Source organism: Adiantum capillus-veneris, chromosome 29 (assembly GCF_014529385.1).
Source record: "Adiantum capillus-veneris isolate H3 chromosome 29, ASM1452938v2, whole genome shotgun sequence".
NCBI lineage: Eukaryota > Viridiplantae > Streptophyta > Polypodiopsida > Polypodiales > Pteridaceae > Adiantum > Adiantum capillus-veneris.
In genome coordinates, this window is record NC_140959.1 from 11607696 (window position 1) to 11633262 (window position 25567).

The 25567-nt window shown below is 42.3% G+C and overlaps 1 protein-coding gene across 4 annotated transcripts in view; it reads right to left on the reverse strand.

The window, feature by feature from the left end:
* LOC147418758 (potassium channel KAT3-like) overlaps positions 1–2418 on the reverse strand; it is a 65372-nt gene extending 62954 nt beyond the window's left edge. The window contains exons 1-2 of one of the 4 annotated variants that reach the window (XM_086506260.1): positions 1361–2418; positions 1084–1198 (exon numbers count right to left, since the gene is read on the reverse strand). In XM_086506260.1, coding sequence (XP_086362386.1) covers positions 1084–1198; positions 1361–1425 — 180 coding nt within the window. In that variant the 5' untranslated portion in view covers positions 1426–2418. The other 3 variants (XM_086506259.1, XM_086506258.1, XM_086506257.1) reach the window with 3 other exon arrangements.
* Positions 2419–25567: the final 23149 nt, after the last annotated feature.

A 25567-nucleotide genomic window follows, 5' to 3' on the forward strand; every position in this document is an offset into this window, starting at 1 on the left:
CTATCTGGGCAAGCTCAGTAAAAGATAATGAAGACTATATAGCACAAAGACTTTACAAGCACATACAGAAGCTTCCTCCAAGCTGGCTGTTGTACAAATGCTGGAAAAATAACGCGTTGTCGGGTAGGGCAAGACTCGTGGTTCATGGCATTGCCCGTGTCTATGTCAGCTTGCCATTGCGCTGATGAGACCTCTGTGTACTTTCATGCATGCACAACTGTGTGTGAATGTGTCTGTATGCGAGGGTGCACGCATGTCTTGATTTTTGTATGGTGCACGTGAGTTTCTGCACTTATGTTCAGAGTGTATATGCACGGGCATACACAAAAACAGTAGGTGCAAACCTGTAGATATACGATTGAAGGGAGGATAGGTATGGCAGCATGAACAGTGAGTTAAGGTCGCTACAGAAGAAGATTGAGATTACAAAACCACACCACGGATGGAATAAGCTCAACAGTTGTCAATAAAAATTTTCCAAAATGATTATGATGAATAGGAAAGTGCTAAACATAACAATAACTTGTAATGCATTGCTTAAGCACAAACTTGTTCTGTGTTCTTCTTCCTTCAATAAACTTTAGGAAAACAAAACACAAACACGATGATCAGTTGTAAAAGTAAAAGTTCACAAACCTTTCATGACACCTTTATTTGCCTTTGAATATAGTACTCAAATGAGCATAAAACACGCAGAAATGGGATGTGTCATTGTCAAATCATTTCAGAAATGCTCAAAAAGGATGCCACATTGAATAGGACAACTAGATAGATACAACAAAGGCATATCATCATCATACGCTTATAAGCACAGGGAACATAAATCGACTCCAAGACCAATGCATGTAAGCCAATAAGCCGCTTCTAGATAGAAATACTTTGCTGCTTCCAATCTGAAAGCATTCACACACGACATGCATGTAAGCCAGTTCGAACACTTGATCGTGCTTGAGCCTTGACCATAACCATGCCAAAATTGCCACAAAGATTACAACCACGGAAAGTGGCCTAGTGCATTTGTACCACAAATTCCATCATGATTTTCTTCTTTCGTTCACATTGTCTAATACATTGTAAAAGTACCCTCAACAGCTGTGGAGGTGAAACTTCTAGCCTCCGCTGCTTCACCTTGGTGACACTGGTCTTCTCGACCCACCATGCTGCATCTTTTTCCAAAGACATTTTAACCTCCATAGTTCTGCAGATCCAAATGTAAATCTTAGGTTCTAACCACATCATGTCTCTGCATGCATGTAATGTGCGTATGCATGCATAGTGTATATTCAGCTATGTGTACACGTGTAGGTAGAAGTGCCATTGGTACTAGAGAAATTGTTATGGAGGAGAGAAAAGGCAGTACCTGTGATGCGTGCAACCCAAAGGAAGAGGATGTTTAAGGATGAAACAGGGCCAACGAAGGAGCATCGTATCTGAGCTCGCGATAAAGAAAAAGGGGAATTATTCCTCCGCACAAGCCAGCAAGATTCTTTGGCTGTCGCTTCTGTTGGGGCCTTTCCTCCTCCTCTGCCACTGTGTGTTGACATGACGCCTGTGACCTCTCTTTTGGTCGAGACTCAAGAGCGACCTGCGAGTACGAGCGTGATAGCGCCATAGCCACGCCCACCTAGTAGTAGGTGTGGCCGATATTGGAAAAATGACTGATCAGAGGGAATCTATAGAGGATTCACTGGAGAGGATGGGAAAGGATGAGGATGAAGTGGCAGCCTGGCAGGGGTAACTATAAGGGAGAAGAGAGTTGCGTTCCGCTTTTCCTTACGGGTGGCTTGCATGCCTCCAATCTCTCTCTTTCTCCCTCGTTAACTGCTACATGTCTCTCTCTTGCCTTGCGCCTTATGCACGTCGACCTCTCCTTCTGTCTATCACACACCACTCCTCCAGCTCTCTCATGCGCGCTCAGGTGTCGTCCATAGGTCTGCAAATGGCGAACAGTGACAAGCAGAACAAGGCGCCGACAGATCTTCTCAGCTTTCCTCTCTCTCTCTCTCTCTCTCGTGGAAGCTTGCAGGCTTGGTCCTCTAATTATATGCAGCAGGTGACGTGCACTCTCATAGGCGTTGTTCCCTATGAGCTATGGTTGCCTGTTTGTTGCAGGTATGCATCTCGTCACGAGGCAGGAGAGGGCAGAGGATGACCCGGATGACCCAGAAGGAGGGGGGGCTCGGCGCCCCCCCTCTCTCTCTCTCTCTCTCTCGTGGAAGCTTGCAGGCTTGGTCCTCTAATTATATGCAGCAGGTGACATGCACTCTCATAGGCGTTGTTCCCTATGAGCTATGGTTGCCTGTTTGTTGCAGGTATGCATCTCGTCACGAGGCAGGAGAGGGCAGAGAATGACCCAGAAGGAGGGGGCGTCAGCCCCCGGTGGGCGGCAAGGGGAGACAGCAGAGGGGCGACGAAGTTGCGGCAGTGGAGGGGGTGTTGGCTGCGTTACTAATTGACACCTCCATTTGGAGGTGGGATCAATGGCTCACGATATCACCGGTTGATTGTGACCGTTGGATTGTCGTTGGAAGGTAGGTGTGGGATAAGTTTATAGATCACGGCGTCACGGACAAGTTTACACCTAATTCGCACTGAGTTCACACCATATTTGGTGTGGTGTGCAAGCCCTCCCCCGTTCACACCTAGTTCACACCAAATTTGGTGTGGTGCACATATCTCCGAGTTCACGCTTAGTCCACACCTAGTTTAAATGTCGATCGGACGGCCTGGATTGCACCCGCCTCGCGACGCCTACTTGTTGGCCATTGATCCCACCTCCCTGGGGTGGTGTCATTTAGTGACCGGGGGGGGGGGAGGGGGGGTGGGAATCGACTCTGACGTGGATTTTTGTTAGAGGTAGCAGCCCGTAAAGAAATTGGATTTCTTTACGACAGTATCGTGAATGATACATTGAGCTGCTATACTATCTACTAACATAATATGGCGGAAGGGCTCCCCTTTACACGTGTTGCAATTTGCGACCTGAAGGCTAAAGTCCAAAACGAAAAAAAGCCCAGTTGCACGTGATAAAGAGGGAGAGAGAGAGGCCGCCGAAGGCAGCCGGCCGTACTAGTAAATTCAAAATGGGAGAATTACCAAGATACACCTCAGAACTTCCATAAAAATTCCCAAAATAGCCCTCATAAAAATGCCCTTAAATTTTTCCAAAATTCTTAAGCAGCATTCAGACTGCCTGCTCAAGTAGCTGAGATAGTGAGACAGAGGCGAAGTGCTTTCATGGAAAGCACTCGTTGGCGGGGAAAAATTTCACCCTATTCCGGACACATCCTTTTAGTAGCGGGTGGCACTGCCCCCTCGGACACAAAGGTTTCCAGCTTGTTGAATGGCGGAAGGCAATCTCTGCAGGTTGAGCTTTGACCTGCAACCTATCGAAGTCCTTTGGATGCCTTGAGTGGTGTCAGCTTTGTGATGTAGGGGAGCATACGCAGTCTGAACTCGAAGGTGGAAGAGGCTTTTCGGTTGAGTGCACCTTCTTGGGCAATCTGAACGAGCCCTTAAAACACCGCTTGTTATTCTCTCAAACATCTCCAAACACTTTCCTTTTTTCAACTCTTTATAGGAAAGAAAATTAAATAAAATCACGAGAACCCATCCACAATGTAAGTCGTGGCTCAATCTTTTTGGCCAAGAAGGCCATAGGAAAGTGGTAGAGAAAAACGTGCAATTCTTTCACCATCAAATGGTCACCCTCACATTAACTTTTCTAGGTGACATTTCAAGTCATTTCATGCCTTACTATATTCATTTGAATATTTTCATTATAAAAATGCGCATGTGTGTGTACACGTGCATCTCTCTCTCTCTCTCTCTCTCTCTCTCTCTATCTATCTAATCTCTCTCCATTAAAGTGTTCAAGAAATATCATTTTTTCAGACATATAAAACTCCTTTTCTTGAGTTTGCTAAGAGGAATTTTTTTTAAATTAGATTTATTTTTCAGGTTTTTATATTATTTTTCTCTATTTTGGGGTAAAAATTCTCCTTTTCCCCTTACTCTCAATTGATATTTTTGAAATTGAAAACGGCACAATATTAAGCTGAGACACATTTTTCACGAATACAAGGTCCATTAACATGTCAAATGTGTGTTAATAATCATTTATTAGACGAAAAAATGATGCCTTCTTGAGGCCACCGTAAAGTCTTCACCTTTTTTTTCTTTTGATTAGGATAAAGGTACTAGTATACATGCACCTAACAAAAAAGAGGTAATTTTGGGGGGATTTTGCTATTCGATGCAAGTCTGACATGTGGAGATATACTTGGATTTGTCTTTTCAAGGCGCATTTTTCAAGACCAGCATTGATATTTTTTAGAAATTTGTGCAAGTTGGTATTTTGGCACTTTTGTTCCAAAAGAAGGTCACAAAAGATAGACTCTCAACCAATCACCTTTTCAAATTTTTGTTGGAATTAGGGTTGCAGAGAAACACACACAACCTGGAGAAGACGAAGGAAGCTCAAGGCACACAGTAGAGAGTGTATTACTTAGTGTGCAATGGAAAGATAGATAGCCCTAGAGTGATGGGCGTATACACAATACTCGGGGAAAAAACCTCCTAAAGAGGGAAAAAATGCCCCGACGGTCCTAGTGTGTTCACACTCATCACTACCACATGTATATGGTAACAAATCTCCCCAGGAGTGATGCGGTGAACGAGAGCTGGCACGTGAGTAAAGGGAAGTGCCATGCCCTGAGGACATGATCAGTCCACAAAGGGGAGTAAGCCCAAAGCTTTGCGGAAAGCTTTAAGCTTCTCACGAGACAATGCCTTTGTGAAAAGATCTGTAAGGTTGTCCTGTGTTGGCACATAAGCCAAGCTGATCTCTCCTGCTTAGAACCTCTCCTTGACATAGTGGTAATGCACCTCAATGTGCTCTGTGAGAGCATGAAAAACTGGGTTCTCGCAACTGCCAGTGCGCTCTGACTGTCAGTGTAGATAGTGTTGGCAATGTCCTGTCCAACACCCAAATCAGCCACCATAAGGCATCTGAGCCATACACACTCAACCGTAGCTCTGAAGACTGCCCTGTACTCATCCTCACAACTCGAAGTGGCCACAATAGGTTGCTTCTTGCTCAACCATGATATACATGAACTACCAAGCATGAAACAAAAACCACTTGTGGACACTCGCGTGTCAAAACAACCAGCCCAATCTAAGCGAAAACAAGCCAAGATGTAAAGTGCCACTAAGGTAGCGGAAAATCCTGACAGCCTGCCAATGCTTAGACCCTGGGCTATGCATAAATCTGCTGACCTGTGAAACTGCAAACTGAATATTTGGCCTCGTGTTGCATACATAAATGAGGCAGCCAACAGCAGTTTGGTAAAGAGTGACATCAGCACTATCGCCATCATCATGTAGACTCAACTTCAAACCTGTTTCCATGGGAGTGGCAATAGGCTTGCAATCAAGTCCAAACTTACATAGCAATGTCTCTATGTAACTTTTCTGACATAAGGCAATATCACCATCACACTACTTAAACTGTATACCCAAGTCATGATGCAATAGCCCCAAATCTTTCATCTTGAAAGTAGCATTCAAATCAGCCTTAAATTCAGCAATATGTCTTTTGGTCCAATGATCAGCAAATCATCTACATAAAGAACCACAATGAGAAGTATATCATCCTCACACTTTACATACAATGTGCTTTCTGTTGGACTCTTACGAAAGCCTTGTTTAACCAAATGAGTGTTAGCTTTCTCATACCAAGCACGAGGAGATTGCTTCAACCCATACAAAGCCTTCTTACATCTGCACACTTTGTCCTCTTGTCCTTTTATGACAAAACCGTGAGGCTGCATTACATAAACTTCCTCAAATATGTCACCATTCAAGAAAGCAGTAACAATGTCTGATTGATGTACATCCCAACCAAAATGAGCTGCCAATGCACATAGAAAATGCACAATAGTCATACGACAAGTGGGAGCAGAAGTCTCTTCATAATCTATGCCTTTTTGTTGTGCATAACCCTTTGCAACAAGTCGAGCCTTATGGCGATCGATCTCACCATCCGATTTGCGTTTCAACTTGTAAACCCACTTCGTACCAATGGCCTTTTTGCCATGAGGCAAATCACATAAAGTCCATGTGTCATTTTCTATAAGTGCATCATATTGTGATTGCATAGCAGCCATCCAATTTTCTGAATTCTGTGCTTCATCAAAAGACAGAGGCTCCTCAACATCATGTAAACTAGACAGCCAAAGCATAACAATCTGATGCATAAGATGCATGGCGAGAGCCTAAACGAGTACGACTAGACAAAGGTGCATCCAATTTACTTTCACGCAAAGTGTGCACCATCCATTTTGGCATACCTCTAGCCTGCTCATTTTCAGCCCTTTCCTCATTACATCATGTACATCTGCATCAGTAATAGGCTGATCTGTAACATTTTCAGAAACCCCCATAGGCTATTCATTTTCCTCATTGGAACTTACATTCGTATTTCCACCACTGAAAAGAGGCAACAAAGTGTCATAAATGTTCTGTGAGCTTACATTACTGTCTCTAGTACGTGACAACAAGGGCTGAACAGAATCTTCCACAAACACTACATCCCGTGAAACCAAAATACGCTTTATTTGCGGATGATATAACCTGTAACCTTTAATTTCAGCACTATAACCAACAAAAATACATTTGACAGCCTTATCATCCAAATTTTTGCGCTATGTTTGTGGCACCAAAGCATATGCCAAATAGCCAAAAACACACATGTGCTCAATAGAAGGCTTTCTATCATGCCATGCTTCATATGGAGTAATAGACTGCAAAGCTTTCGTAGGACACCTGTTAAGTACATAAGTGGCACACATGATGGCCTCAAGCCAAAAAGAATGCGGCAAAGCTTGACTTTTGACCATACATTGTGCCATTTCCGTCAGTGACCTGTTTTTCCTCTCAACAACACCATTTTGCTAAGGTGTATAAGGCTCCCCTCTTTCCTTTTCTTTGGACCCCTCTTCCCTTTTCACCAACCTACTTTCCCACTGCACCCCGTTCATCTCCTTCCCCTTATGGTGTTGCTAAAAGAAGATACAAATATTGGCTCCCTCTTACTAACCCTTCTCTTTTTAAGGTGATTATTCTCGGAAATCAAAAGATTTATGAGTTAGAAAACAAAGTCACTAACTTAGCTTTCCACAACCTCTCTAGTTGTATTCTCTCTCATCACGAAAAGAAGCTCCTTGGTTTAGGCCTCAAATATATTCCTCCTCCCTCCCCTCCTTCTCTCTCCTCTCTTTTGCACTCTTTCTCTAACTTGGAAAGAAACTATCAACTCAAGCTCTTTTTTAAAGACATTTCCCCACCCTCAACTCCATTCTCCCTCCCCAATACCTCTTGGTACCCACCCGCTCGCTCTCTTAATCTCAAAAATATTTTCATCTCTCTCTCTTCACAGATTTACACCTTATGGAAAACCTCTTTCTCTTCTCACTTCTCACCCCCCTCCTTTCTAAAGAAAGCCCTCCTTTCCTTAAAAAATGATCCTTCCATTATCATCAAACCAGCCGACAAAAATTTAGGACCTGTCATCTTATCCAAAACTTGGTATATAGAGGAAGCCTTTAAGCATCTCTTAGACTCCTCTACCTACACCCCCGTGGCTTCAGCTCCCCTCTCCTTTGTCTCCTCTCTTTTCTCTTCCATTATTATCAATTGCGCTCTTCTTTCCTCTAAAGAGAGAGATTTCATCCTTAGACCTCCTTCTTCTGAACCCAAGCCTTGCCCTTTTGTTTCTGCTTCCTAAAATCCACAAACCTTCCCTAGTAGGGCGTCCCATTTGCTCATATAGGGGATATGTCTTGGAGCATGCCTCTATATGGCTCCACATCCAGCTTCTCCCTATTCTTCTCACAAAGAAGCAACACCTTAAGGACTCTTTTTCACTTGTCAAGGATATCTCATCTCTTGTCCTTCCTTCCCATGTCCTTATATTCACGTTTGATATGGAATCATTATACCCTAGCATTCCCATTCAACAAGGTTTGCTTGCCCTCTCTATCTCTATCCAGCACCATTTCTCCTCACCCAAAACGAATCTCATCCTATCTTTGGCTTCTATTGTCCTAAACCACCACTACATCTCCTTCCAAGGGAATTGTTGGCACCAAATCAAAGGGACTGCCATGGGTTCCAATTTTGCTGTCGTATATGCTTGCCTCTTTCTTTGTCACTTAGAGGACATTATCAAATTTCCCTCCCATCCCTCTCTCCTCTATTACAAAAGATTCATTGATGATGCCTTTGGCATTTGGTAGGGCTCCCTTCTCGACCTTGAAAAAATCCTCAATCTGTATGGTTCGCCACTCCAAAACCATATCAAAATTTTCTCGGTCATTTTTGCGATAGAAGCTTCCATCCTTGACATTCGTTTTTTCAAAGGACCCTCCTTTTCTCATTCAAGGATTCTTGATTCTCACTGCTTTCAAAAAAGTCTCAACTCCTACAATTACATTCCCTGGCAATCTTGGTACCCCACACACCAAAAGGTCGTGTTCATCTTTGCAGAGCTGAAAAGATACATCATTAGAGAGAGTTCTTTGAAGGGCTTCCTTACCATTCGTGCCCAATTCTTCCAAAGACTTAGAGAAAGGGGCTACCCCCGAGCTCTCCTTCAAACATGTTTCTCCCTTATCTCTTACAATAACAGAGACTCTCTCCTAATCAAGAAACCCAAAGCAAAAGACTCCCCCTTAGTGATCAAAATTCCATTTTCACCCTTTGCACACAATCTTAATATCTCTCCTAACTTGATTAAATCTCTCACGCTTCAACTGAACACCACACCCGAACTATCCCACCTCCCGAAACCTCTTATTTGTTGGCTTAATGCGCCTAATGTTGGAAAAATGCTAACCCCCAATTCTCGCACCCCTCCTTGATCGCTTTGTTATAACAAACACCCCCCCCCCCCCCCCCCCCCCCCCCCCCCCCCCCTCTTATGTTGGAACCCTCTCTGGGTTTGAACCATTAATATAGTTTTGGTATATCCAGCCCCCTCCCCCCATAAATGTTTGGGCCTCTCTGAAATGTTTCTCCCCCCAAGTTTTGCACTTTATGCCTTTATCCTTCTTTCTAGACTCTCTTTCCTTGTTGTTAACTTCCAAAGGGTGCACATCATACCAAACTATGTAATTTTTTAATTTTGTGTACCAAAAGATACCAGTATTTATTGGTGGGTACCTCAAAACTTTCTATCCTCCTCTTAGTCCTCACCTTTCGTACCCACCTTGGGTTTGTAACCCAGAACCCTTATTTATATCCCCCACTCCTTGTAAAGAAATTAGCACTACTGATGAGCTTTATATAAGAGAAACGCGTTTAGTGTTAATTGTCTTTTCTTTCCTCCCCCCTCCCAATTCTCCTTTCTCATCATTACCATTTCTTGGTAAGTATCGCTCTCTTAAAGTGCATAAAATTACAAAGGCTTGTTACATCTGCACACTTTGTCCTCTTGTCCTTTTATGACAAAACCGTAAGGCTGCATTACATAAACTTCCTCAAATATGTCACCATTCAAGAAAGCAGTAACAATGTCTGATTGATGTACATCCCAACCAAAATGAGCTGCTAATGCACATAGAAAACGCACAGTAGTCATACGACAAGTGGGAGCAGAAGTCTCTTCATAATCTATGCCTTTTTGTTGTGCATAACCCTTTGCAACAAGTCGAGCCTTATGGTGATCGATCTCACCATCCGGTTTGCGTTTCAACTTGTAAACCCACTTCATACCAATGGCCTTTTTGCCAGGAGGCAAATCACATAAAGTCCATGTGTCATTTTCTATAAGTGCATCATATTCTGATTGCATGGCAGCCATCCAATTTTTTGAATTATGTGCTTCATCAAAAGACAGAGGCTCCTCAACATCATGTAAACTAGACACAGCCAAAGCATAACAATCTGATGCATAAGATGCATGGCGAGAGCCTGAACGAGTACGACTAGACAAAGGTGCATCCAATTTACTGTCACGCAAAGTGTGCACCATCCATTTTGGCATACCTCTAGCCTGCTCATTTTCAGCCCTTTCCTCATTACATCATGTACATCTGCATCAGTAATAGGCTGATCTGTAACATTTTCAGAAACCCCCATAGGCTATTCATTTTCCTCATTGGAACTTACATTCGTATTTCCACTACTGAAAAGAGGCAACAAAGTGTCATAAATGTTCTGTGAGCTTACATTACTGTCTCTAGTACGTGACAGCAAGGGCTGAACAGAATCTTCCACAAACACTACATCCCGTGAAACCAAAATACGCTTTGTTTGCGGATGATATAACCTGTAACCTTTGCTTTTAGCACTATAACCAACAAAAATACATTTGACAGTCTTATCATCCAATTTTTTGTGCTGTGTTTGTGGCACCAAAGCATATGCCAAATAGCCAAAAACACGCATGTGCTCAACAAAAGGCTTTCTATCATGCCATGCTTCGTATGGATTAATAGACTGCAAAGCTTTTGTAGGACGCCTATTAAGTACATAAGTGGTTCACATGATGGCCTCAAGCCAAAAAGAATGCGGCAAAGCTTGACTTTTGACCATACATTGTGCCATTTCCGTCAGTGACCTGTTTTTCCTCTCAACAACACCATTTTGCTAAGGTGTATAAAGCACTGTACATTGGTATTTTATCCCATGACTAGCCAGAAATGCATTGAATTCATGAGACATATACTCCCCCCCTCGATTTGAACGGAGGGTGCCCATAGTACATTTCGAGACATTTTCAAACATAGCCAGAAATTGTTTGAAGCACATAAAAACTTTGGACTGCGCTTTAACGGAAATACCCATGCATGCCTGGAGTAATCATCAATGAAAGTCACAAAGTAAAGGTAATTGCCCAAGGACGGAGTTTGCATGGGCCCACAAACATCACTATGCACAAGCTACAATCTGCATGTGGCCCGAACTGAATCATCCTTCGAAAACTTAGAACGCTGCATCTTACCCAAAATACAACCTTCACAAACATGTTTGACAGGTGCTTCAAGAGGCGGCAAAGAAGAAACCATATCAGATTTCTGCAAACGTAGCAAACTGGCAAAATTCAAATGACCAAAACGTGCATGCCAAAGTTTTGCATCTGAAATAGCCCTTGAATCTGCAACAGCATTTGCAAAATTTTGTCCACACTTGTCATACAAAGTGAGCTTATACAGCCCACGGCACAAAAGGCCAGATGCAACAATTTCAACACCAAAACCGAGATCATGAACTGTACATCTGTCATCCACAAATTTGACTACAAGTCCAAGTCTAGCAACTGCGGATACAGACAAGAGGTTCTTCTTGATGCCAGGTACATAAAGTGCATCAAGAAGTGTGAAAGAACTGCCATTAGCAACAATAAGCACAATCTTTCCAACTCCCTGAACTGGATAAGAGGCATTGTTGGCACAAGTGACTGAATTCCCATGAGGGACAGACTCGAGAGAGGTAAACAATTCACGATGTGAGGTAATGTGCTTTGTAGCACCATTGTCGAAATATCACACATGTGAATCTGCAGCAACTGACAAGCATGCATCATGGACAACAGGATTGTAAGTGCATTCTGCGCTAAAAGTCCATTCTCATCAACATCAGCAGTACAGTCTCCTTTTCACAGAAGACTCAACAATGGCTGCATTTGTAGTGAAACCAGCATTTGCAATGGAACCACCCTCTTTCTTCTTAGCCTCTTTGGCCTTCAACTTAGGACACTTGATCAAGTGATCATTAGCTTTACAATAATGGCAACGCATCTTCTTTTTGCCCTTATCACCAGAATTTCCAGACGAATTGCTGCCAGCAGAAGCATTAGGAAGAGAATTTTTGCCACTCGCAGCAGAACCATAAGAAGTGGCTGCATTACTGTTACCACCCTTTCTTTGAGAAGCAATAAAAGCCTGTTCAACTGCACGCTGCCTAGTCCTGTTTTTTCTAGAAAGTGACTCTTGCAACAGAAATGTGCATAATGCATCAAACTTGACAACTTCAGGATTTCCTTGGGTCATCAGTCTCCAAGTATTAGCAAAAGTTTGGTAGGAATCTGGTAAGGCATCAAGAACAATATGCACAAGGGAACTGTCTGAAATGACTTCACCTGCAGAAATAAGTTGCTCATTGATATCCTTGACACTAGCAAGGAAAGTGTCCATATCATCTTCCTCATGCATAATCTTCGACTCCAGCTCTTTACGCAAAGCAATTTTAGCCTCATTGAGGCTTGCATAAAGACCTGCTAGAATATCCCAAGCCTGTTTTGTAGATTTTGCTGAACGGATGTGAGGAACAATGGTGCGCTTCACAGACAACGCAATCAATGCATGAGCCTGTGCATCCTTTACATCCCAACGAGCTTATTCTGCCGTATGTAAAACAACTCTAACAGCAGCAATCCTTGCAGCAAGACCTGCAACATCCTCAACATCGCCTACATCCTCAGAACCAGGACGTACATCAATGCCCTGCACAATGTTCTAGACGCCCTTTGATACAAGAACATGTTGCATCATATAATCCCACATAGGGTAGTTGTCCCCATCCAACCTGTCCTCAGCAACAAACATCTTGAACACATTTGTGTTGTTGTTGTCAACAATGGTAAATGCTGTACCTTATGTGAAAACTACCCAAAAATAGGAGAAACGTAGCGGGAACAACACTTGCTATATAGCACAAACCATAGAAGACTATAAGGCACTTGTTATGCAGAAAACAACATTGACAGAAATTATGCACAAAATGACAAAATAGCCTATGCAGTACTGCCTATAGTGGAAACGGAGGCCGAAATGAGCCCAAATCAGAAATATTTGTCGACCTGCGAACACTTGCCAAAGCTCACTGAAATCGAAGAAAGTGAGCAGGCGTGTACTTGAGCAGCTGGCGACTAAGCCCGGGAGGACGCAACCTGCTCTGATACCAATTGTTGGAATTAGGGTCGCAGAGAAACACACACAGCTTGGAGAAGACGAAGGAAGCTCAAGGCACACAATAGAGAGTGTATTACTTAGTGTGCAATGGAAAGATAGATAGCCCTAGAGTGATGGACGTATATACAATGCTCGGGGGAAAAAACCTCCTAAAGAGGGAAAAAATGCCCTGGCGGTCCTAGTGTGTTCACACACATCACTACCACATGTATATGGTAACAATTTTGCACTTTTACTTGAACAAGGAGTACTTAATAGTGGGTCTCACACACTTGGCCATTCATGCACGCCTCCTTATTGAACAAGGAGTGCTTACTAGTGGGTGTCACACACTTGGCCATTCATGCGCGCCTCCTTATTGGTACCTTTACCCTAGAGGGTATTTCCCTAAATACCCTTTGCGAAAGTGAAGGAGAAGTAAAGGAAAAGGAAAAGCTTGGACAGAACTGTCGGGTAGCGAGGCACCATTTTCCCTTTTGCTTTCAACTCAGCCAGGTGGAGCAATAGGTGGACGAGCAGTTGGCAGACACCTGGCACAGCTAGAGGCAGGGACGAGCAAGGGAAATTCCACAAAGGAAGCAACTACCAAGTTGCAGGAGGACGCAGGTGGCGAGAGAGCTATGATAGCTAGCATGCAACCAGACTCACAACAAGAGAAGAGCAAATGGGGCATTTTTTTAATAGCGCAAGGGGCATCAAGAGGTCATTTCCCATAGCGAGGTGGAGTAGTTTATCTCAGAATGCATCTCCTGTATAGGAGGGTTATGATTTTGATACTTCCTGGCTGCAAAGCAAGATGTTTGTCAGGTTTTCTTTTTTGGCGCATGAGGTGAATATTTGGAATCTGAAGAAGATTCCATCTAATAAATTACAATGGAGCCATTATGTCCAGTATATGCCATTAGGTGCTTACATCCAAAGCTTTAAAAAACACAACCAAAGCCTTGCCACTAGCAAGCAAAAAAACAAGAAAAAGTAATAAGCAAAGACAAGCATATTGCAAACAGAAAAAGAAATATGATAGGTGGGTACACAAAAAACATTATTAAAAGATATTCTAGCAAAGAAATTAAAATGTGAGGGATATAAACACAAAAGGTCTACATTAGATATAATTTACCTTCATTAAAAGATAAATAAGTGACTCAAAATATAAACACGTTGCAAAAAAGAAAGAAAAATGAAAGGTGGGTTTGCAACAAGAACACTAGTAGAAGATAAGACAAGCATTGGCAAAGGATCATTTCTAAGGCGAAAATAAGAGAAAGTATGGCTAGCTTGTTCCTGATGTGATGTTTCAAATGTTATTCTTTCTTGACTCAATATCTCTAGACCTTACTCTTATAGGAGTGTGCTTGGTACCTTGTCATTTTCATTTCAACATTGGATCACTATTGTACTTTACATACAAGATGACGAAATTTGAGAAAAAAAGCAAGCAATTTAATTTTTTTATTAAGAGGAGTAAAATAATGTTGGTGTTTTCTTTTCTTTCACCGCATTCGACATTGTGTCATCATGATAGGTTTTATTGCTTGTTGATTGCAACTCTAGAGAAATCTTCATTTTGCTTATGTTGAATATGCCAAGAGTTCTCTAGCGTGCCCCTTTTGTGTTTCCAAAAGAGCACGACACCAAAAAACAATTCTATACGGATATGTAAGGCAATCTCTAAATATATGTATACCCTTCAGATGCGAATCTGGTATCGGGCAGAAACAATGCCATGAAAGAGGTATGCCATTCCTATTACTTTAGACAAGGAGCGAAGGGTTTGGTAAGCACAACTACTTTTTTCCACTAGCTCCCACATGACATCTCACCATGTATTTGTTTCCCCACAATGAAGTCTTGCATAATGCCACATCCATGAAAATGCAAGCTGAAAGGACAAGGGACAAAGGCATGCTCTTGTCCACCGAACCCTCTCCTCTTATAGGCATGTAGCCCATCTTTATGAGCACTTGAACACGCACACCTAGCCGGCCTTGCCTAGGGGCCATGGCCCCCTTGGGCCTGCCTTGGTATTGACGTTACTCCCTCCTTGAAGGACAATTTTCTTCCTTGAAAACATCAATGAGACAACTCTTCGTAAGAATTTTTATGTTTTTCTTTTCTAAACTTGCATCAGGCCAACTGATCCACTTGCATGATTACTAAATTTGGTACTCATATGTGGAGCTATCTGCTCGTAGCAGAAACTGAGCTGAATGATTAAATCAAACATCCTCTTAAGAGACTATTTTTAGCCAAAAAGAACCTTTATCTAGATCTCAAACTAATATTAAAACCTACCTCAAGCTAGATGCTCTAATCAAGCAAAACTTATTGCTCTCTCTTCTCAAGAAATTCCTTCTCAAGACTGGAATTCTTATCTCTAATGTAGATCAGCAAAAGAGACTATTCCTTTAACCAAAAGGAACCTTTACCTAAATCTCAAACTCATATTAGAACCTACCTCAAGCAAAATGCTCTAATTGAGCAAAACTTATTGCTCTCTCTTCTCAAGCAATTCCTTCTCAAGACTGAAATGCTTATCTCTAATGTCAAGGCAATGCCTTTGTTAACAGATCTGCAAGGTTGTCGTGTGTCAGCACATAAGCCAAGCATATCCTTCTAGCTGAGAGTCTCTCCTTGACATAGTGATAACGCACCTCACTGTTCTTTGTGCAAGCATGAAAGATAGGGTTTCTTGCAACTACCAATGCACTCTAATTGTTAGTGTAGATGAGAGTGCCAGACTCCTTTCCAACTCCCAAATCATCCATTAGGTGTTTGAGCCACACACAATGAAAGTTGCCCTATACTCAGCCTCATAACTAGAGGTCGCCACAACAGGTTGCTTCTTGCTCAACCAAAATATGCATGAACTGCCGAGAATGAAACAAAAACCACTCAAAGACACTCGTGTGTCATAACAACCAGCCTAATCCGATTCAGAAAAAGCATAGTGGCATACATAAGCCAAGAGCATATGGTTGTCAAACCCTCTCTAAAAAGTGCAGAGAGAAGAGCACAATCTATGAGCAAACGATGCAAAAAATTGCATGCATGCCTGTGTTTGTGTCCGAAGACTCCACTCGTAGTGTGCTCGGGAAGTCTTTGATATGACTCTACTCACACCATGCTCTCTCTAGATGCTAGAGAAGTTGTATGTGTGTGGAGTAGAGTTGTATGTTGATGCTATGCCTCTAATGTTGGACAAAGGTGTCAAACTCCATAGTGTGGCTCTCCAATCTCTACACTATGAGCTCTTTCTGACAAAACCTATGCCTTCAAGCTATGTGTGTGCTTGGGAAGTTTTTGATCTGACTCTACTCACACCATGCTCTCTCTGGATGCTAGAGAAGTTGTATGTGTGTGGAGTAGAGTTGTATGTCGATGCTATGCCTCTAATGTTGGACAAAGGTGTCAAACTCCATAGTGTGGCTCTCCAATCTCTACACTACGAGCTCTTTCTGAGTGTGTATCTGTCGGTGCTAAGAAGTTGTCTTTGACTTTTGCTCGGGTGATGAATAGGATTGTTTGAGCTCCAAAATAGCTATTAAAAATTTATCTTTTGATGTGCTGCTGAGATAGAGATTTTGAGGGCAAAAATGGCTTTGAAAGGGGGGTAAAACTCTAGGACACTTGGTGGGAATACCCTAGGATGACGAATGTGCAATCGTAGCAATCAGAACCAAAAACCACCTTGAAAGTGTGTGAGTGCATACATGGACAAAAACGCTCAACTCTCACACTCAATTGGGCTCTACTCCTTGTGCCTCCCAATTGCCTGTTGTGTGATATCTTTACTTGCTACATCCTCTATGCAATACAAAGAATAATTTGTTTATTTCAATTATCTATGTGTGTACTTCACCTAAGGCTCCAAACCTTTGCTTTGATTGAAGAGGGAGGTCATTCGAGAAAGGAGAGCATCTCCATAGCTAAGCTTTGATACCAATTGACAAGACCTTCTGGGAGTGGTGCTAGCACAAGTGGTGCATGATGTGGAGAAGAAGAAAGAACAGAGGTAGGTGGAGCATCCTCTCAATGTGATAAAGAGAGTGCTCCTTAATAAGTGGGTGGTCGGAATGTTCGGCCCTGAGTAAGAGGCATATTGCCTTTACCCCAACAAACACTTCCTCATAAAAGTCACCATTCAAGAAAGCGGTTTTGATGTTTGACTCACATGCATCCAATTCAAAATAAGTTGCCAATGCACAAAAAAATCTAGCACTAGTCATACCACAAGTGGGAGAAAATGTTTCTTCATAATCAATGCCCTGCTGAGCATGGCCTTTTGCAAAAGCCTTTTCTTGTAGAAATCAATATTACCATCTAGCTTACGTATAAGCTTATAAACCAATGGCCTTCTTAACAAGAGGCAAGTCACATAAAGACCGAGTATTGCTCTTCACAAGTGCATCATATTCATCTTGCATAGCAACCATCCAATTCTTTTTTGTGCTTCATTAAACATAAGAGGTTCATCCTCGTCACACATGCTTGAGACACCCAAAGCTTAGCAATCTAATGCTCAAGAAGCATGATGAGAACCCAAAAAAGTACGACTAGACAAAAGTGTATCCAATTTGTTGGCATGCAAAGTATGCACCAACCATTTTGGCATCCCTCTAGCTTCCCGAGTTTCAACTTTGTCCTCATCAAGTGCATCATTTACATCTACATTAGAAATAGGTTAATCTATGAAATCACTTGAAACTTGTATAGGTTGAATGTTTGCCTTATTTGGACTTACATTTGTATTCCCACCATTTAACAGAGGCAACAAGGTACCAAAAATGTCTTGTGAGCTTACACCCGTCTCTTTAGTACACGACAACAAGTAATGAACTAAATATTCCACAAAAACAACATTTCGAGAAGCCGAGATATGCTTTGATTGTGGATGATATAACTTGTAACCCTTTCTTTTAGCCATCAGGGGAAGTTTGACGTCATTTTTTTGCCTTGTTAAAAATGGTAGAGCGAGAAAATGCTTTTCATTTTTGAAAATGTGAACAAGAAATTTAACAAACCAAAATCAAGGAAAAAACTCCACCTTTTGATAGGGTACACGAGATGTCACTTTTTGGAGCTCCACATGTAGTGTCATTTTAAAATCTCCTAGGAATGTCCCTTTCACAAACATTCTCCCTCCTAAAGCATAGAATTTCTCTTTTGGTCCAAATTTAAATTTTTCTTCTGCTTATTTTGTCCTTTCTCTACACCTTTCTCTGCACCGTATCCAATTCATTATCTTCTCCATATCCAAGCTTTCAGCTTGGTATTGTAGCTGCGAATCCTGTTAAGTGAGGTATCTATCATATCCATGTTGAGTTGGAAGCTAAATATTCTTCCCTTTGAAAAAGAAATAGGGTTTATTAAACTCTTCCTTCTACCATTGAAGCAATGAGATCAGAGGGAAAGAAGCACACTGACTTATGGAGAGATGGTAGATTGTATCCTATAGAGCCCATCACTAAATGCACACCACCATTTTTCAATTGCTCTTCATTGATGATATTTATAGCAAGGAGGTGGAGGTTGTAGCAGAAGAATCAAAGTAGTCAGGTAAAATTGATTTAATTTTCAAGTTGGTACCTTCTTTTTTGCAAGTTGGTGTTTTCGACTGCTATAGTCTTTGTTGTGTGTACCTCAGGTCCTTCAACTAGACTGTTCACAGGGAAGCATGAGAGGTACATCACGATCATTTTGTGAAGAGAATCCACCTGTCCTTGCCATAACATATTGGATCAAAGAAGATTCAATAAGTCCACATCAATGGATTTTTGCAGAGTTCTACCCCTTGGGCAAGGATGAAGTTCAAGGGACTATGGACAAAGTTGGAATCAATAGGCCAGATCAATAGGCCAAAGCTGACATCTGAGCTTACAAGGGTGTTTAGCACCACAAAACAAGCTTAGAGACCTAGTTTCATCCTGTCAGAATCACAAAGTAGAACTTGGGCTGAATAGAGCAAATCAAGGAGAGTCTAAACTTGAAGTTTGGGCCCATTCTGAGGATAGAGACATCATACACGTATGAAGTCTCCAAACATAGATAGGAGCCAGACAAAGATTTTAACCAGCCAAGAGCCTCCCTTGTGACCCTAGGATTTGACAAAGAATTACATAGCTGAAATTTTTGTACAGATAGCCAAAACCAAGAGCCCTGCAAGTTGATGGCCATTTCGAAGTGCAAGTATTTTACAAGTCGAGAAAGCGGTTTGAAAGCAAATCAAAGCAAAGAGCAACTGCAAGCAGACTTCTAAGGTAAGAGGTTTGGATTGATAGTTGTGTGTGTGAAAGATTTGAGGAATTTGAGATCTGGTAGGTGGCTTCAAAGAGACCGAAGAGTGGTAGGAGATCAGTTAGCTTAGTATCGACAGAAGAGAGTGTAAACTGAGCAAGGATAGATACGCTAGCACCAATCATAGAAGAGGATAGTGATACTGACACCTCTTTCGAAGGATCATATTGATGGATGGCTAACCAACAGTTGGGAGGTTTCCATCAGCAAGGGACTGTGGAGGTAGCACCTCCCAAAAACCCTTAACCATACCAAAATACACAGCAATCTTCCTAAAGGGAACAAACTTCCATGGAGCCCTAATGTATGCTGATGTTCGAGGACGTCAATGCATCTGTATTGAAGAACGACCAACAAAAGGTTTGGCAGTAATCATGGTAAACGACAATGGAGATAGGTTCCGCGATGAGGAGGGAAACCATTACCTCATTGTCAAAGACCTTAAAAATTACAATCGGTGTGGAGACAACGTAGCAAAAGGGAAGGTGGTTATGGAGACCCAAGAAAAGCCTCCTAAACTTACTCTTCCTGGAACCTTCTACATTCATGACAAGAGAGTAGTGAGAGTGGTCAGTATTCATGAAAATATTGAGATTTACAAGCACAGGCCGGGAGGGGAGAGTCACCTCTTACTACTGGTGCATGGAACCCCATGTGAATGAATTAAGCAAATAAAAAGTCTTGTACTTGTTTTTGTATGATTTCGCAATTGGAACCCATATCATTTTTGTCGATAAGTACGGGTGAGAGTACGGGCCAATTCACCCAGAAGATGTAGGGAGAGTGATAACGCCAAAACTATTGACACATGCTTATGAGGAGAGAGAAGCAAAAGCCCATAGAAACCCCTAGCAAATCTATGAATCCCTTCTTGGATGATTACGACTCCACATCGCAATCGAATAGACAAACATTGCCCAACCATCAGAACTCTCAAACATCAATAATATCATTTCAAGCATGGCTTGAGCAATTTGCAACACCAAACCTCAACATGGAAGGGGCTGGATAGAAGGCCATGTCATGGCTAGAAGCACTACCAATACCACCACTCCATAAACAATACCAAGATGAGAGTAGAGCGAGAATGCCAAATCCGACAAGGACTGAAGCACAACATAGAGAATAAGAACGAGGAGAAAGAGTCTGAGCAGAGGAACGACCATTTGCTAGACCAATCAAGAATTATGTATTAGGAGCACCCCTAGGTGAGGAACACGTATCATATCCTAGGCCAGAAAGGGCTCATAGAGGAGGAATGGGGGATTCTATGTTTATAATGATGGATCACCGGAGGATCAGACCATCTCAAGTCCAAAAATGGGTTAACAAGAAATATTCTAGAAATAGGACCCAAGGGATCACATGGAAACATTTGTGTGCATCATAAGAGCTCAGGAAGTCTTAGACTTTCCCGTGCAGCTCGCAGGCTTGGGACTAACTCTAGAGGAGGACGCCACCACCTGGTTTGATTTGATTGAAGGTAGAGATTTCGAGTTGATGGAGGAGGTATTTGACGAGTTTATCAAGGGATTCTCTCAAAAAGGGATAGCTCATAATATGGTCTCGCAAATCCATAAGTTCAAGCAAAAAGAGGGAGAATCGGTTAGAAAAGAATTTTAAGACTAAACGTTATGTAAAATTATGCCCTGTGGAAGAGTTACCAATGCAGTGCATACTCATGTTGATATTTATCCAAGGACTGAGGAATGCGGACCTTCAGAAGGATCTGCATATGAAGAAGAGCACAAAGCACAACTTTAAACGAGTCGACCAAAGAGGCCCTATACCTAGTAGTAGACAATTGTGTTGTATGATTTGTCATCAAATAATAGTGGGTCTAAGTCCACAAAATCAACACAGAAGAGCGAGGTAGTTGTAAGTCAGGAGCAACTTATTGAAGAAGTGCTCAAAAGGATAAGCCCATTTGCTAAGCCACATGCTAAGCAACTCAAGTGGTGTGCCATTGAGAAAAAAATGGACTAATCATGTGACAAAAGAGTGTTACTACAACAAGGAATATGTGAGAGAGCAACAGTATGCCCCATCAACCCAGGTAGCACCTCCTCAAGGTCCACCAATGCCTAGGTATACAACAGGGAATTTTCCAAGACCAGTAGGGGTTGAACGACCACACCTAGTTTTGAGGCAACAACCACCTCTTTCAGGAGCAAGACCAGTAGGCGTTAGGTATGCACCAATTGTGGAAGAATCGGAGGAACAAGCCTTGGTGCATGTGCCCACGTATTATGAAGAGCCAAGTGGATATATGGCTAGTTCAACATACTACCCACCCGAAGAGCCGAAAGCACTAGAACCATGGAGCATGATTGGAAATGTTGGACCACCAATAGCAGCTCATGCTGCAAGAGAAAGCAGATACAACTTAGATAAAAGAACATTACTGTTCATAGCCAATGGTGGCTTAGCAGGACAAAGGCTAGAGAGCAGCTCTAAGAGTGCCTCGACTACCATTAGGATCGTGCTACAAGTGTGGTTGCGACCACCTTATGAAAGACTATCCTCATAAGGAGATCATTAACGTGAATGTATATTGTCCAGATTGTGGCATCACTCATTTGATTAGTGATTGCGCGAAAACCAAAATAAAACGGTGAAAACAATGTTGAACATATTAGAGGCAATCCCGTCAACAAGTAGTGGTTTTAAAAATGAAATGGTAATACCTATATAGGTTGTCACAAGAGTACAAGCTCAAAAAGCAACCAATAATTGGGGAATCTAGAACGGATGCACCTAGTCTTGAACGGAGAAGTCATTGAAACACTTGGAAGGCTAGGAAAGCACGCATGAAGGCTAGGAAGGAACAAGAACAAACTTCCTTAGCAGAAGAGCTAAAAAAAACCAAGGAAAATTTGAGAAAACTAGAAGGTGAAGTCAACAAAGGAAGGGAAACCCCTGAGGCAGAGCCGGAGAAGAATGGGGAACCAAAAAGTGCAACCTTGGGAGGATTTGTACTAGTTGAAAGAGTGAATGAACCTCTAGACACACTTTTGGAAGCTTATGAGGCACGACTTAAAAATAACCAGACCCAAGAACACAGTTGGATGACGTACTCATACGCTGAGTTGGAAAAGCAAAGGCTAGAGATGTGTCAGAAGATGATCCAAACAGTCTAGGATTTGTTAGAGCCACCGACAAGAAAACCAGAGGGTTGGATAAAGATTCCAGCTCCAACACCAGTGGTCCCACCAAGACACGAGCCTGAGAGGATAGTTGAGGTTCCCACAGCTGAATTAGAACCCGTGGAGTTAATAAAAAAGCCAAGAGTAGTGATGAATACCTCATATCAGGCATCTGATGGTTTCCATCCTATCATACGGGAGATATACAGAAAAGACGACGGCTTAGATGACATGGACTGTATGTGATTTGCATCCTGGCAAAAAGGCCATTGGTACAAAGTGGGTTTACAAGTTGAAACCTAAGCCAGATGGTGAGATTGATTGCCATAAGGCTCGACTTGTTGCAAAGGGTTATGCATAGCAAAAAGGCATAGAATATGAAGAGACTTTTTTTACCACTTGTCGTATGACTACTGTGCATTTTCTATGTGCATTGGCAACTCATTTTGGTTGGGATGTACATCAAACAAAAATTATTATTGCTTTCTTGAATGGTGACATATTTGAGGAAGTTTATGTAATGCAGCCTTGCGATTTTGTCAAGAAAGGACAAGAGGACAAAGTGTGCAGATGTAAGAAGGCTTTGTATGGGTCAAAGCAATCTCCTCGTGCTTGGTATGAGAAATCTGGCACTCATTTGGTCAAACGAGGCTTGGGTAACAGTCCAACAGAAAGCACATTGTATGTAAAGCGTGAGGGTGATGTACTTCTCATTGTGCTTCTTTATGTAGATGATTTGCTGATCACTGGACCAAATCAAAGACATATTGCTGAATTTAAGGCTGATTTGAATGCTACTTTCAAGATGAAAGATTTGGGGATGTTGCTTCATTACTTGGGCATACAGTTTAAGCAGTGTGATGGTGGTATTTCCTTGTGTGAGAAACCTTACATAGAGACATTGCTATGTAAGTTTGGACTTGAGAATTGCAAACCTATTGCCACTCCCATGGAAACAGGTTTAGAATTGAGTCTTCATGATGCTGGCGATCCTGCAGATGTCACTCTTTACCAAACTTCTGTTGGATGCCTCATTTATGTATTCAACACGAGGCCGGATATTCAGTTTGCAGTCTCATAGGTCAACAAATTTATGCCAAGCGGGGATCATTGACGCCAAACTTACATGCTTTTTTGGACTCAGATTGGGCTGGTTGTTTTGACACGCGAGTGTCCACAAGTGGTTTTTGTTTCATACTTGGCAGTTCATGTATATCATGGTTGAGCAAGAAGCAACCTACTGTGGCCACTTCTAGTTGTGAGGCTGAGTACAGGGCAGTCTTCACTGCTACGATTGAGTGTGTATGGCTCAGACACCTTATGGCTGATTTGGGTGTTGGACACGACACTGGAAATATTATCTACACTGACAGTCAGAGCGCATTGGCGGTTGCAAGGAACCCAGTTTTTTATGCTCGCACAAAGCACATTGAGGTGCATTACCACTATGTCAGGGAGAGGCTCTCAACAGGATAGATCAACTTGGCTTATGTGCCAACACAGGACAACCTTGCAGATCTTTTCACAAAGGCATTGTCTCATGAGAAGCTCGAAGCTTTCCACAAAGCTTTGGGCTTACTCTCCTTTGTGGACTGATCATGTCCTCAAGGCATGGCACTTCCCTTTACTCATGTGCTAGCACTCGTTCACCGCATCACTCCAGAGGGGATTTGTTACCATACACATGTGCTAGTGATGTGTGTGAACACACTAGGACCGCCGGGCATTTTTTCCCTCTTAAGGAGGTTCCCCCCCCCCCCCCCCCCCCCCCGTGCATTGTATATACGCCCATCACTCTAGGGCTATCTATCTTTCCATTACACCCTAAGTAATATACTCTCACTTGTGTGCCTTGAGCTTCTTCGTCTTCTCCAAGCTATGTGCATTTCTTTGCAACCCTAATTCCAACAATAAACCATCAAAATCATTTCATGATCCAATCCCAAAACCATAAACCATAATCCAATCACATCACATGGGTGAGCACTCCACCCAGCTTGGGTGAGGCACGACCAATTCTGCATAACCACTTTAGAACATAACATGGCTGCAAAAAATTTGGCAGCATAACCATATCCCAAAAAAAAAACCGTGAGCCACACTGGCTTACTGTCATAGAGCATCAACCATAATCCATAAGGGAATCACAGCCCTTAACCATGAACCATAATCACACTGAACCAACTCCCACACTTGGAGTTTGACACATCCCCTGCAATCAGTCGGAGTCCACACACATGTGACCCTTAAGACGTGATTCTTTCATGCATAAAAAGAGTCCGACCAGAAAATAATCATGATATAAAAATTCCAATTTCGACCACAGCCAACCATGCAAAGTTGATGCATCAAGTCTGTACTTCATCTCCCTAGCACATTGAGCTAGTTTTGACCTAGGAAGGTGGAAAGCCATCACAACCATGCATACGAGGCATCCACATCAATCCATGAGTTCCCATAGATCATATGGTAACATTCCATCACCATAAACATGATGAAAACAACTCCGACCTTTAGGTCGACCATAAACCATAACATGGAAACTTCAAGCACTAAGCACAACACTTAGTAAACACAACATCAATTCCCTCACGGTCTCAGACCCAAGGCCTCACACACCTTCAAAGATGGTGAGAGGTAGCAGGGTATGAGAGTAGATTGAGAGGAAGAAGAAGTATTCTTACGAGAAAGATATACATTTTCTCACATAATCACTCATATTAGCATAGCTTAGCTTAGTAATTAGCATGATAGAGGAGATGAGCATGCATTGAAGCTTGGATCTTGGTTGGATTTGCATCACAAAGCCAAGAGTTGTTGGTGTAGGCCTCCCTTCGCACAAGCTTGGAGTAGGTGGTAAGCTTTCCATAAAAGCTTGAGAAGGAGAGAGATTCTCTTCTTGCTTCACACATTCATTGCGTGAGTGTGTAAGTGAATAATGCCTTCAAAAAATCAGCCCCCTCTCTCTCTTGGTCCCTTTGCTAATTGCTCATGCTACAGGCCTATTGGACCTCCCCACGCCTAGCCAATGGAAATTAAGCAGCATAAGTGATAGCCTTCTGACATGTGTCCCCCTTTCCCCTTTTGTGAGAGCTTTAGGTAATTACTTAATTCAACTAAACTCTCATTCGACCCCTTTGCCTCCTG